Below are 13,455 nucleotides of genomic sequence, written 5' to 3'. Positions count from 1 at the left end.
TCATTGAGAACTATAAGTCGACAGCTCCAAAGGCATATTCCCAGAACTCTGAATGAATGATGTAGCTTGGTGGGTGGAGCTGGGGGAGAAGATTCCCTTCTTGCTGTCAAAATGTGGGGATCAGGGAGGGGCGTGCGGTGGCAGCTGCATCTGTAATATGTTACACCCCGAATATGGGTGTAACATGTTATGAAAAAATCCTGTTATCTTTGCATTGCTTCCTTTCCGATGATCAGACTTTTCCTGATACACCCCCTGCACAGCCATTCACTGGGAAGACTAGTATATTGCTGTTTCTCCTACCCTAGCTCTTGTGCAGCTGAGAACAGAGGGTATGTGATCACTTAAAAAAAAAAGGGAGAAAAGGTGTTTAATTTTTTTTAAATTGTTTTGCCTTTCATTTCTATTTTAAACTGAATGAGTTGTTTTACAAGGTGAGGGTTTACATATACTTTAACCGCGTACCCGCCGCCATATACCAGATATACTGCTACACGGCGGCACGGGTGTGCAAAATCACGTGTGTATATATACATGATTTTGCATTTTCGGGTTAGGGGGCATGCGCACCCTACCCGCACCGCCATTCACGGCCACGGATGTCAATCACCGGGTCCCGACCAGTGATTACCCGCCAGTGTCCGGTGATTACCGACAATCACTGATGGGGAGGAAGACTTGTTTACAAACAGTCTTCCTCCCTGTCAGCTCGGGCACACTGCTCGGGATGGCTGTGCACACCTCCCCCTGCCCTCTAGTAAAACACTCCCTACACACAGTTAACCCTTTGATCGCCCCTCACATTAACCCCTTCCTGCCCAGTGTCATTAGTACAGTGTAAGTGCTCTTCTTTAGCACTGATCACTGTATTAGTGTCACTGGGGATGTCAGCGACACCAAGTTAGTTCCCCCCCAGTGTCAGAATGCTCGCCACAGTCCCACAGTCCTGCTAGAAGTCGCTGATCGCCGCCATTACTATTAGAAAAAAAAAATCCCAGTATCTATACCGCCATTTGTAAACTCTATAACTTACTCGTAATATAATAATTTAATTATATATATATATATATATATATATTTATATATATATATATATAAATAATATAATTTACATGTATTGGGATTTTTTTTTAGCAAAGACATGTAACAGAATACATTTTGGCCTAAATTTATGACAAAATGTGATTTAAAAAAAAAAAAAAATAAATTTTACTGGACAAGTTTAATAGCAAAAACTCCAAAATATAGTTGTTTTTTTTTCTCAAAATTGTCGGCCTTTTTTTGCTTACAGCGCAAAAAATAAAACCCGCACAGGTGATCAAATACCACCGAAAGAAAGTTCAATTTGTGGGAAAGAAAGGACGTAAATTTCATCTGGGTGTGGCTTTTCATGACCGTGCAATTGTCAGTTAAATTAACACAAAAGCAATATACTGTAGGTGCTGGATGCTTTACTACATCCACTACCCTTGTGATAGCAGGCTAATGTATATAACATACTTGTTACAGAGGATGCTTGTAAGTTCTAGAGTCAATTAGGGCAGTGTGGTGACAATGTTAAGGTACAATGGGGCAACACACATTGCCAGTTATGCAAAGGAAATGTTACTTTTCTCAGCTGAAAGGACGTTACCTTTATGGTGCACAGAGTTAAAACACCTAATCACATGGGTTTTAAGGTCTATTCACATGGCCGATTACACATGCTGCGATTTCCAGCTGCAAGAATCTGATGGAATTGACAGGTGTGCATGAATAGCTGTGTCCACTGAGTCTATACAATGCAATGACAGGCTTAGGTGGTTGCTGCTATTTATGACTGTTCACAGAGATTTTGAGAAGAAAAACAATATTTTTGACTTTTTGCTATTAAACATGTCCAAAAAAAAAAAAATCCCAATACATGTAAATTAATTGGTTTACATGAAAGTTATAGTGTTTACAAATGGCAGTATAGATACTGGAATTGTTTTTTTTATTTTTACTAGTCATGGCTGCGATCAGCAACTTATTGCGGGACTATGGCGGGCATTCTAACACTGGGCAGAACTGACTTGGTGTCACTGACATCCCCAATGACACCAATACGGTGATTAGTGCTAATAAAGAGCACTGACACTGTACTAATGACACTGGGCAGGAAGAGATTAACATCTGGGGCGATCAAAGGGTTAACTGTGTGCTGGTTTACTGTGTGCTTCACTGCTATTCATGGCTCTGCTATGCAAAGCCATGCATAGCAGTGTGCAGAAGCTGACGGGAGAGAACTGTATTGTTTACTTACAGTTTTGTCCCTCCGTCGGTAATCCTCCTTGATCACCGGGTGCCGGCGAGTAATCACTGGCCGGGACCCAGCGATTGACAGCCGAGGCCGTGAATAGCGGCACAGGTAGAGCCAAGTATATGTGACTGAGTAAGGATCATAATTATCTCTACACATAACTCCCTGCTTTGATCGTTACTGATCACAAGCATTTCATTTTTTATACACAGATGTGTTAAGGAAGCCACAAACTCTTCAACGTTGCAATGATCACAAGACATTAGTCAATGACAATGACAATAAAAAATTAAAAAATACACACATACACATAAAGGCACCTGTGACTAAATGAAATGTCCACACTTCATTTGTATACAGTGCAAACACTGTGAAAAACCATTTTAAATGTTACCAACTTCAGTGTTCCCTCACCAAGACACCAACAAGCTTCTTACTGAAGCACATGACCCCCTAAAAGCTGAGACCATGAGCGCATATGAGAAATATGGAAGTAAGTCACTAGGTAAGTAAAAAATCGGCTCAGTAGCAATCCAAATCACTGCAATTTACTCTAGCAGTGAAGATGTACTGAAAGGATCATGAAGAGGAAAAAATTTAAACCACATAGTGTAATCTATTTAATTTGCTATGTTTATTTAAAAGTCAGAAGGTACTCACAAGCCAGAAAAACATCAGGACAATAAACTCCACTACATCCTGCAGGCATGAATATTATTATTATTACATGTACTATCAATTTATGCAGTGCTTCACATATGTATTGTACATTAACATCAGTCCCTGCCCTCAAGAAGCGTACAATCTAAGGTCACTAACTTACATTCATGCATACACATACAATTTAGAAGGTAGCCAATTAACCTACCAGCATGTCTTTGAAGTGTGGGAGGAAACCGGAGTACTTGGAGCAAACCCATGCAGGCACAGGGAGAAGATGTAAACTCCAGGACAGGGGCGGACTGACCATTTGGAAACTCGGGCATTGCCCGAGGGCCTTGGGTCAGTAGTGGGCCCCATGAGATGCCCCTGGTACATTTTTCATAGGTTTTTTTGAGTTCGGGCAAGGACACAGGGGCCCCACGATCCCCTATTGCCCGGGGGGCCCCATGAGTTGTCAGTCCGCCCCTGCTCCAGGAAGGTAGTGTCATGGTGACAGCGGTAAGTCGGTGCAGCTACATAGGTAAGGACCAGTACACCAGCCACATAGGAACAGAATGGGGTTTCTACTTAAAATACATGTCAATGACATAAAATTCAAGTATTTTACTGTAAGAAATAGAGAAGTGTAAAAAGGCCCTCAGGACAACCTTCTCATGCTAAGCTTAAAATGATGTCCCTTTACAATTGCTTTGAACTATAGATGCATAATTTGTACTAGTGAGAAATCATTTTTAATATTTATTTTCCACAGATAAAAAGTTTGGAGTAAAGGCACGAGTAAGTGGAGCACTAAACATATCTTTGAACCTGGTGAAACAAAATCTGCAATATCCAAAGCTGCTACTTCCATGTCTTCAAGTGTTACGGGTGTACTGTATGAACTGTAAGTAGTATTGTACTGAGAAAATATATCCTGCAAATGTGAGAACGTTATTATTTAGGACGTTAATCGTTACGCTATCCAGATAAAACAACCATGGTGTGGGAAGGGTCAAGGTAGGAAGGGAATAGAAAGATGCTAGGCTTGTAGGCCCACATCCATGGAGGAGAAAGATTGAGAACAGGTAGGGAAGGGTCTGAGAAAAAAAAAAGAGAAACGTTGATGACCGTAAGTTCAGATAGAGGCGCACCACAGGCAGCACATTACCCAACGGACTAACCTAGATCAAGTCATTTATAAGTAAAGTTGACCCAGGGAATATCCGATTGCCTCTCTGGGGATCAAGAAGGAACTTTTTTTTCCAGCAGGAGCAAATTGGATCATGCTTTTCTGAGTTTTTTGCCTTCCTCTGGATCAACTGTGGGTGTAGGATTATAACTTTTTTTTTATGGTTGAACTGGATGGTCTTTTTTCAGCCAGACTAACTATGTAACTATGTAAGTCATATCAGAAGTTCCAAACGGATTCTGGTTGGCTAAATGCTTGTTTAAAGGCATTGACTTAGTATGCATTGAAATCAGGTTAACATAACTTTTCCATACCTATCCTTTTCAAATAGATTTCCATAATTGCAGCTGATTTTTGTAGTACGACAGGTATTTTTTCGAAGTGTACCTAGAGACAAAACCTTTTTTTGTTTTAATTAAAGTGGAGAACACCTGTCAGGTTCTCATTGCTGTTTTTGCCCTGTTAGGGAGATTCCACCTCTTTATTTATCCTGTTTACCATTATTACAGAAAGCGAAAGAAAATCCCCAATATTGGGTTGTCAGTAGAACAGGAACAGAGAGAGTTCTGGTGATCCTGGTGACAACCACAAATATCCTCACTTTGGAGGGATAGTTTTGGCTATGGGACAGGAAGTGAAGACAAACATTGCCAATGGGACACAGAGGCAAATAAGAAAGGTTTATAACCCTCCCTTACTGTATCCAAAATGAACAAAAGGTTTTGCCTTTAGTTCCACCTTTAATGTAGTGTGGTCTTCAATGAGGACTTAGCTGTTCATTCTGGCAGGCGCCTGGATCACAAGAAAAACTAAACAGAAATTCACATAAACTGTGTATTCGCTTGTGTATTTTTGTTGCTATATACAATACTGATTTTTTTTTTTTTGTATTTTCTTTAGTGAATACATCTGATTGAAGTACAAGGGCCTTGTATCCAGTGCTAATAATGAATAGACAGCGTAGAAAGCCTTGATTAGCGTTTTTGCTCATCTTTGATGCTCTTTACAGCTAACAGAAATATTTGTGCAAGATTATTCTCAATATTGACTGCTTTACAGAAAAACATCTGTAAAATAATTTGACTGAAAGGATTACAAATCTGTATGTTGCATAACCATACAGTATAAGTGTGGAGCGGAAGACATCACAACATGTCCTGTATGCTTTAATTGACCATCAATTCACTGTTTTCACCAAACACCCAGTTACACAATTGTAAAAGCATTAACTTTTTTCCTTAAAGTGTTTGTAAAGTGAATGTTTTTTTTTTTTTTTTTTTTTTTAAATACCTACTCTGCTTACCTTCTCTGTGCAATGGTATTGCACAGAGCATCCCTGATCCTCCTCTTCTTGGGTCCCCCGCCGTCACTCCTGCCTCTTCCTCTTTTTGTTATGCCATCAAAGGAAGCTGCTTCCTATTATGTCACACCTGCAAGCATCTGTGCTGCCTGCATCAATAGACACAGACAGCATGGCTTGGCCCCGCTCCCTGTTGCCTCAGCAAACCCTGTCAGAGCCGAGAGAAGAGGAGAGAGCCACTGCAGACTGGTACAGCGCTGGATCGAGATCAGGCTCAGGGAAGTATACAGGGGGTTAGGGAGCTATGCACATACTGAAACATTTTTTAACTTTAGGATGCCTAAATGGATTTTTAGGATGGTGCTCTTTAGTATTTCATATGTGGGACTGAGTTTGAACCCTAAACATAATAATGTGTTAATATATTCATATCATTTTTGGCATACTAAGCAGGTTTTCATTTGGATAGGATAACATAGAGGAGTAAGTTCCAATACTTCCCTTACAAAGAGGTATTTTGTATTTCCAGTATGTTATTCATTCCACATCCATGTTGATGAGTTTAGAAGCTCTCAGGATTTTCAGTATCCAAGAATAAGACAAGAAACCTGTTGTTGCATAGTTCAGCTTCTTAATATAGTTTGTTATTATATCTACACAGGGTCAAAGCACCGTAAAGAAGTTTTGGATCTGGTTCTTTAACAGACAAAATACAGTGTGATTTAACTAATGTTTGATTCAAAGTTGTTTTTCCCAACCTGTATTTACTAAAGTAAATTCCAGATTCTAAAAAGATTGCCTTTTTTAAAAAAATGAATTGTGTTTAAAGTAGTAATAAACCCAAAAGCAAACCTTTATCATATTACTTACCGGATTTTAGATGTGATGGCCGCATTCATTTTCTTTTTTAGGCTTTCTTTCTTCTGTTTTCTAATATAAATAAAATGACTGCTGCGCATAAGTGTGATAGCCTGGTATAGGTATAGAAGAAAGCTTGAGGTCAATGGGGAATTGTTTCTAGCCTTGCTACCCTCTAGGACTTAGGATGTCCTGAAGCCACTACAAAAAGAAACAAACAAAAGAGAGCATTATCCCACAGTATTTATTTAACGTCAACATAAAATGTACTCGCAAGCATATGAATAAAAATCGCTCATCGAGCTACTACGCTGTAGCCCAGTGGTCCTTGATTCGGCACAGCCCAGAATACAGGGGAACCTCACTGGAGTCTTTGAATGTCTGCCACGTTTTGAGGGCTACCCCTTTTCAGAGCCAGACAATACAAGTTCCTTCTACTACATTTATACTTTCTTACACAGCATGAGAACCCGAAGCACCAACCCTAGAATGGGCGAGGAAAGGTGGAACAGAGGAGGAGAAAGGGGTCATCCCTCTAGGTTAAAAAACCATCATAACGTCAAACTAAGAATAACGTAAAACACAAATGAAAGCTATTTCTTTTATCCAATTGCATTTCTACTTGTTAGCTTTCATTTGTGTTTTACTCTATTCTTTGTTTGCCATTATGTTTTTTCTTTTATCTAGAGGGCTGGCCCCTTTCTCCAGCCCTCTCCAGCCGCATTCTGCTATTTTCACCTGGTGATCTGGCCAGTAAGTTTGTTCCTTTTCAAAAGAACAATATCTCCAGCAGAATGTGTCAGTTACAGAGGAAAGACAAACCATTTAATACTAGCCGGCATGCTTACAATGATCCGCTTTTGTTTATGTAAAGCCTTATGTTTTATATTATGTAATATCCAAAAAGGAAACAAAAATGCTGTAACTCCGTATAAAGTATTAGCTAGGGTTTGTTTTCAGTTGTTAGTGTATTTAAATCTGCTAGTACATCTAACAATACCCTCCCCCCAGACTGACAATACTGCTGTCCAAAGGTTTCACTGTTGCTCCTACATTCAGAGTGGAGGCACTTTAATACAGGAGGTGTGTTACTGGCCAAATCACCAGGTGAAAACAGAGGGAAAATGTCTAAAAACGAAAACTAATGCAGCCACTACAGCTAAGGACTGGTAAGCTGCAATATATTACATTTTTGGTTTGGGGTTTAATACAGCTTTAAGCATATTTTTAATGTTCATCTGGGAATTTGTTTTTGTCACATTTTGCCGTCATTAAATTAAAAAAATGTTTTCTTCCATAATGTTTTTTTAAAAGTTTTCAATTATGTTTTACAGTAGGTTTAACAATCTAACTATAGGATACATTTTTCAAGGTAACTATACATAATATAACAATGGTTAGGACAATACAGGTGAAACTCGAAAAATTTCAATATCGTGCAAAAGTTCATTTATTTCAGTAATGCAACTTAAAAGGTGAAACTAATATATGAGATAGACTCATTACAAGCAAAGCAAGATAGTTCAAGCCGTGATTTGTCATAATTGTGATGATTATGGTTTACAGCTCATGAAAACCCCAAATCCACAATCTCAGAAAATTAGAACATTATATGCAATCAATAAAACAAGGATTGTACATAGAGCAATATCGGACCTCTGAAAAGTATAAGCATTCATATGTACTCAGTACTTGGTTTGGGCCCCTTTTGCAGCAATTACTACCTCAATGCAGCATGGCATGGAAGCTATCAGCCTGTGGCACTGCTGAGGTGTTATGGAAAACCAGGATGCTTCAATAGCGGCCTTCAGCTATTCTGCATTGTTCGGTCTCGTGTCTCTCATCTTTCTCTTGGCAATGCCTCATAGATTCTCTATGGGGTTCAGGTCAGGTGAGTTTGCTGGCCAATCAAGCATAGTAATCCCACAGTCATTGAACCAGGTTTTGGTGCTTTTAGCAGTGTGGGCAGGTGTCAAGTCCTGCTGGAAAATGAAGTCAGCATCCCCATAAAGTTCGTCTGCGGAAGGAAGCATGAAGTGCTCCAAAATCTCCTGGTAGACGGCTGCGTTGACCCTGGACTTAATGAAGCACAGTGGACCAACACCAGCAGATGACATGGCTCCCCAAATCAACACAGACTGTGGAAACTTCACACTGGACTTCAAGCATCTTGCAGTGTGTGCCTCTCCATTCTTCTTCCGTACTCTGGGTCCTTGGTTTCCAAATGAGATGCAAAAGTTTCTCTCATCAGAAAAGAGGACTTTGGACCACTGAGCAACAGACCAGGTCTGTTTTTCTTTAGCCCAGGTAAGACCCTTCTGATGTTGTTTGTTGTTCAGGAGTGGCTTGACAAGAGGAATACGACATTTGAAGCCCATGTCCAGGATCCGTCTGCGTGTGGTGGCTCTTGATGCACTGACTCCAGCCTCAGTCCACTCCTTGTGAAAGTCCCCAACACTTTTGATTGACTTTTTCCTGACAATCCTCTCCAGGCTGCGGTCGTCCCTGCTGCTTGTGCACTTTTTTCTCCCACACTTTTCCCTTCCACATAACTTTCTATTAATGTGCTTTGATACAGCACTTTGGGAACATCCAACTTCTTTTGCAATTACCTTTTGAGACTTTTCCTACTTATGGAGGGTGTCAATGATGGTTTTCTGCACAACTGTCAGGTCAGCAGTCTTTCCCATGATTGTGATTCCTACTGAACCAGACTGAGAGACCATTTAAAGGCTCAGGAACCCTTTGCAGGTGTTATGGCTTAATTAGCTGATTAGAGTGGGACACTTTGAGCCTAGAATATTGCACCTTTTCACAATATTCTAATTTTTAGAGATTGTGGATTTGGGGTTTTCATGAGCTGCAAGCCATAATCATCACAATTATGACAAATCACGGCTTGAACTATCTTGCTTTGCATGTAATGAGTCTATCTCATATATTAGTTTCACCTTTTAGGTTGCATTACTGAAATAAATGAACTTTTGCATGATATTCAAATTTTTCGAGTTTCACCTGTAGAAGAAAACAAAACAAAAAAGATTAGTAGTAATTCTAATTCAACCTTTTAAAATAAAATATATTACAATTCTATGCCCTCGTCCAGCACAATAACTGCTCTTTTAGGAAATTATGTTTATCCACCATCAAAAAGCTTATGAGCAATCTGCCTTTTAAAATACAGATCAGTCAGGAAAATGGGAGCTGATGATGTTTAAGGAAGAAGGGAAGAAAGAAGAGCAAAAATTAAATAAATAAAAAGTAAGAGAAGACATGTAACCTTCCTGTACAGACAGTCTTACTCTACGAAGGATCTCTAGATGAAATTAGGATCTTATAATAAGCCAAGAAGGTCATGCCTAAGTCAACAGATCATGTCAGACGCCTGTCAACACCAAGACATCAACTTGTTCTGTTAATTAAAAATTGTTATTCATATGTACGGTAACCCATGACAGAAACTACCTTTTACCAGTCTAACATCAGGCAATGTGAGCTGCACTTAAAATAGAACTAAAGGCATAACCTTTTATTTTAAACTTTGGATAGAGTAATGGAGGCCTATAACCCTTTCAGTTTTTTGGGGGTTTTTTGCCATGTGTCCCATGGAGGACCTTTCCCTTCACTTCCTGTCCCATAGCCAAAAACAAGAAGTGAGAAGAAATCCCTCTAAAGTGAAGGATTCCATGGTTATCACCAGGATCACCAGAATTGCAAGATTTACCTTCTATCCCTGTTTAGCTAACAATCCAAAATGTGGGATTTTCATTCACTTTCTCAGTGATAAGGATAAACAAGGGAATTAAAGAGGGAAAATCTCCCTAACCAATCCCTCTCCACTCTGTCTAAAATTACAAAAAAAATGCCTTTAGTTATAAGAGTAAGAATTATTTGTTGAACAAGGCCAGAGTCGCTCACCTTGATTTGTGATGTTGCCTCACAGTGGCTTTAAGAGGTAATAACAACCAAGCTTTACTGCAGAAAGTAGGCATTGTTTCTTATGTGTTTTTTTTTTCTTTTACTGTTCTTCCAAACACTTTTCCTGATCATATATAAAGCCTTGTATAGAATAAAACTGCTAAAACTAATAATAGCCAGTCTTGTTCATACTAGTCTTTTTTTATTCTAGCTGTGAATGCCGTGTATCTTGGCAAAAATGGAGCAGTTGAACTTCTCTTCAAAATAATAGGACCATTTAGTAAGAAGAATACCAGCCTTATGAAGTAAGTATGCCTCCCTCTACTGTCCTGTTTCACAAGTTCAGGATGGCATAATTTATTTATTTTTTTTTTTTTTGTCTGAGTGCTGAAGCCTTCCTAAAGATACAGGTTCATCACACAGATGTAAATAATATAGTAATGTTTTGCTTGAGTATTCAAAATATAAATGTATTAATTGTGACAGACCCAACCAGGACAGTGGCTTTTGGAGGGGACCTAGGGGCTAGCCTTCTACCCAATGATTATGGCCCATGGAGAGAGCAGATCATTCTCTAATGATGGACAACAACGTAATGAATGCTGAGAGCGAGGCTTGGAATACTTCTCTCAGTAAAGACAATGCAGCTTCCCTTCTGAAGTGGATGGAAAGGTGTAATATTAACCTTGTTCAGGTTAATGGTCAGTGGAAATTTGGGGCAGACTGGGTTGGAGAAGCTCCTCCACTTGGGACAGAAATATTTATCAACAATCGCCCTCCAGAAATCTATGAAGATAAATTAAAGTGGAAGTAAACCCACTTTGGTAACTGTTACCTACAGGTAAGCCTTTAATAAGACTTACCTGTGGGTACTGTAAATATGTCCTATACTTACTTTAGAAGCGCCTGTGATGTCACCGGCACATGTGCACTGCACTCTCAATGAATGGCATGCTGTCCATTGAGAGAACCAGAGAACCACATGCGTGGGAGTGACAACATCTCGACTCGGCCAATCAGATGGCCACAGCTTGCGAAACCTTGAAGGAAGACTGGGTGAAGATGGAAGCCTCAGGGAGCCGTGACAGTGCTCCACTGGAGGGTTTCATTTTCAGGTAAGTCTTTTATAATGTGCTAGTATGCATCGCGAAACATATGTTGTGATTTAAATACCACCAAAAGAAAGCTCTATTTTTCTAAAAAGAAGATAAAAATGTAATTTGCGTACAGTGTTGCATGACAGCGCAATTGGCAGTTAAAGTAGAGCAGTACTGAATAGAAAAAAATACTCTGCTTATGATAGGGGTAAAACCTGGGGCTCAAGTGGTTAAAAAAAATGGGCAGACTCAGTGGACCACATGGTCTTTTTTTCTGCCACCACTTTTCCGTGTTTCTAAGTTGGTCTCTGCTTTCTCAGCAGGCTCTCTTTTGTCATACTCCTTTTTCTTAAATTCTTGATTTGTTTCTTTTGTTAGTTCCAGAATAGTATTTTTGTTAAGATAACAGATGTAACTAGTAGGAACAGGGGAAAAAATTGATTACACCAATTGTCCTGAAACCATCAGTTCTAATTTTATACCTTGTACAAACCCTATTTCCTTTTAGTTTTACTTTTTCTTGAAGCCGAACTGTAGTGTGACTGAGCAGCCCAGTACTTTCCAGGTGTGAATAATATATGTGCACATTGTGGCATACGCCAATACATACTAGAACCACAAGGTTATCTCATCACTACTCATTCGGGGACTTAAAAGTATATTTTGAACATAAAGAAGCCTTTTATTGATATAAATACACATACAAAGTTAACATGGATACCTAGCATGTGGTTACAAGTTACATAGTTAGTCTGGCTGAAAAAAGACAAAAGTCCATCCAGTTCAACCATAGAAAAAAAAAAAAGGTTATAATCCTACACCCACAGTTGATTCAGAGGAAGGCAAAAAAAAAAAACCCAGCAAAGCACGATGCAATTTGCTCCTGCTGGGAAAAAAATTCCTTCCTGATCCCCCGAGAGGCAATCGGATATTCCCTGGATCAACTTTACCTATAAATGTTAGTATCCAGTTATATTCTGTGTATCTAAGAAAGAATCCAGGCCTTTTTTGAAGAAATCCACTGAGTTGGCCAGAACCAACTCTTGAGGGAGTCTATTCCACATTTTCACAGCTCTCACTGTGAAGAAACCTTTCCGTGTTTGGAGATTAAATCTCTTTTCCTCCAGATGTAAAGAGTGCCCCCTTGTCCTCTGTGAAGACCTCAGGGTGAATAGCTCTACACCGAGTTCACTATATGAACCACTGATGTATTTATACATGTTGATCATATCCCCCCTTAATCTCCTCTTCTCAAGAGAGAATAAATTCAGCTCCTCTAATCTTTCCTCATAGCTGAGCTCCTCCATGCCTCTTATCAGTTTGGTTGCCCTTCTCTGTACTTTCTCCAGTTCCCCAGTGTCCTTTTTTGTGAATTGGTGTCCAAAAAGGAGGGGGAGGTATAAATTATAATTTAAAATATGTAGATGAGCTAGAAATAAGTCATTGTGTTGTGGAGTTCTTAGGTTCTATTTCACTCAAGAATACTGAGTATTACATTTAGTTTTTTGCTTAAGGTTTTTAAGGAGCTTGTTTTCTGCAGTGCCTCAAAGCTCCTTGATTTTCATCTATGTGGGGAAGTGGTAACATCACACCCACTGTCATTAGACATGTATGGGGCCTAGTAATTGCTAGGGCCAATCATCATCAAAAGGTAGCAGGCCACATGTTCCTCCATACATGGAAGCCCTGGGTATCCTCACGAGCTGTGGAGGAACAATTTGCTTTGAGGGAGTACAGGGAAGGTAAGTATATGGGGTGCGGGGATGCCCTTTGCAGATATTTTCAGTCCAGCCTTCAAAGGGCAATGTGATAGTGTCTCTTTAATGTGAACCTGTGCTTTGCTCCTTTGCCACAAATCTTTTGCCACAAAAAACACCTCTTTCGTTAAAAGAATACCAGGTGATCCTGCTGCAAAAGTCCCATGTTTAGGCACCTCCTGTTATAGGTTGACCACAATTGAGCTCCTGCCCTGTTACCCTGTAATCTGTATCACTGGTGGAGATTTCAAGCAGCTGTAACTACGTACATAGAGTGAGTACATGTTGAAGTGAGTACATGTGAACTGAAAGAGGCTGCAGGCAGCCAGTAGCTCTGAGATATAAAAACAGATGAATAGGTGACAACTGCATTTTATGGAAAAAAAAAAAACAAAATTAAAAAAAAAACTTGG

At 39.5% G+C, this 13,455-nt stretch overlaps 1 protein-coding gene across 3 annotated transcripts in view; it reads left to right on the top strand.

Annotated features, from left to right (window-relative positions):
* AGTPBP1 (ATP/GTP binding carboxypeptidase 1) overlaps positions 1-13,455 on the top strand; it is a 208,424-nt gene that overhangs the window by 89,714 nt on the left and 105,255 nt on the right. For all 3 annotated transcript variants that reach the window (XM_089662110.1, XM_089662111.1, XM_089662112.1), the window contains 2 exons: positions 3,696-3,827; positions 10,400-10,493. In XM_089662110.1, the coding sequence (XP_089518236.1) occupies positions 3,696-3,827; positions 10,400-10,493 (226 nt within the window). The remainder of the gene's footprint in view (positions 1-3,695; positions 3,828-10,399; positions 10,494-13,455) is intronic.

This window comes from Staurois parvus, unplaced genomic scaffold (assembly GCF_062004578.1).
Source record: "Staurois parvus isolate SC_StPar_1 unplaced genomic scaffold, SC_StPar_1.0 ptg001432l, whole genome shotgun sequence".
Classification (NCBI taxonomy): domain Eukaryota; kingdom Metazoa; phylum Chordata; class Amphibia; order Anura; family Ranidae; genus Staurois; species Staurois parvus.
The sequence above is the reverse complement of the archived record's forward strand: the minus strand, read 5'-3'. Positions and strand labels throughout refer to the sequence as shown.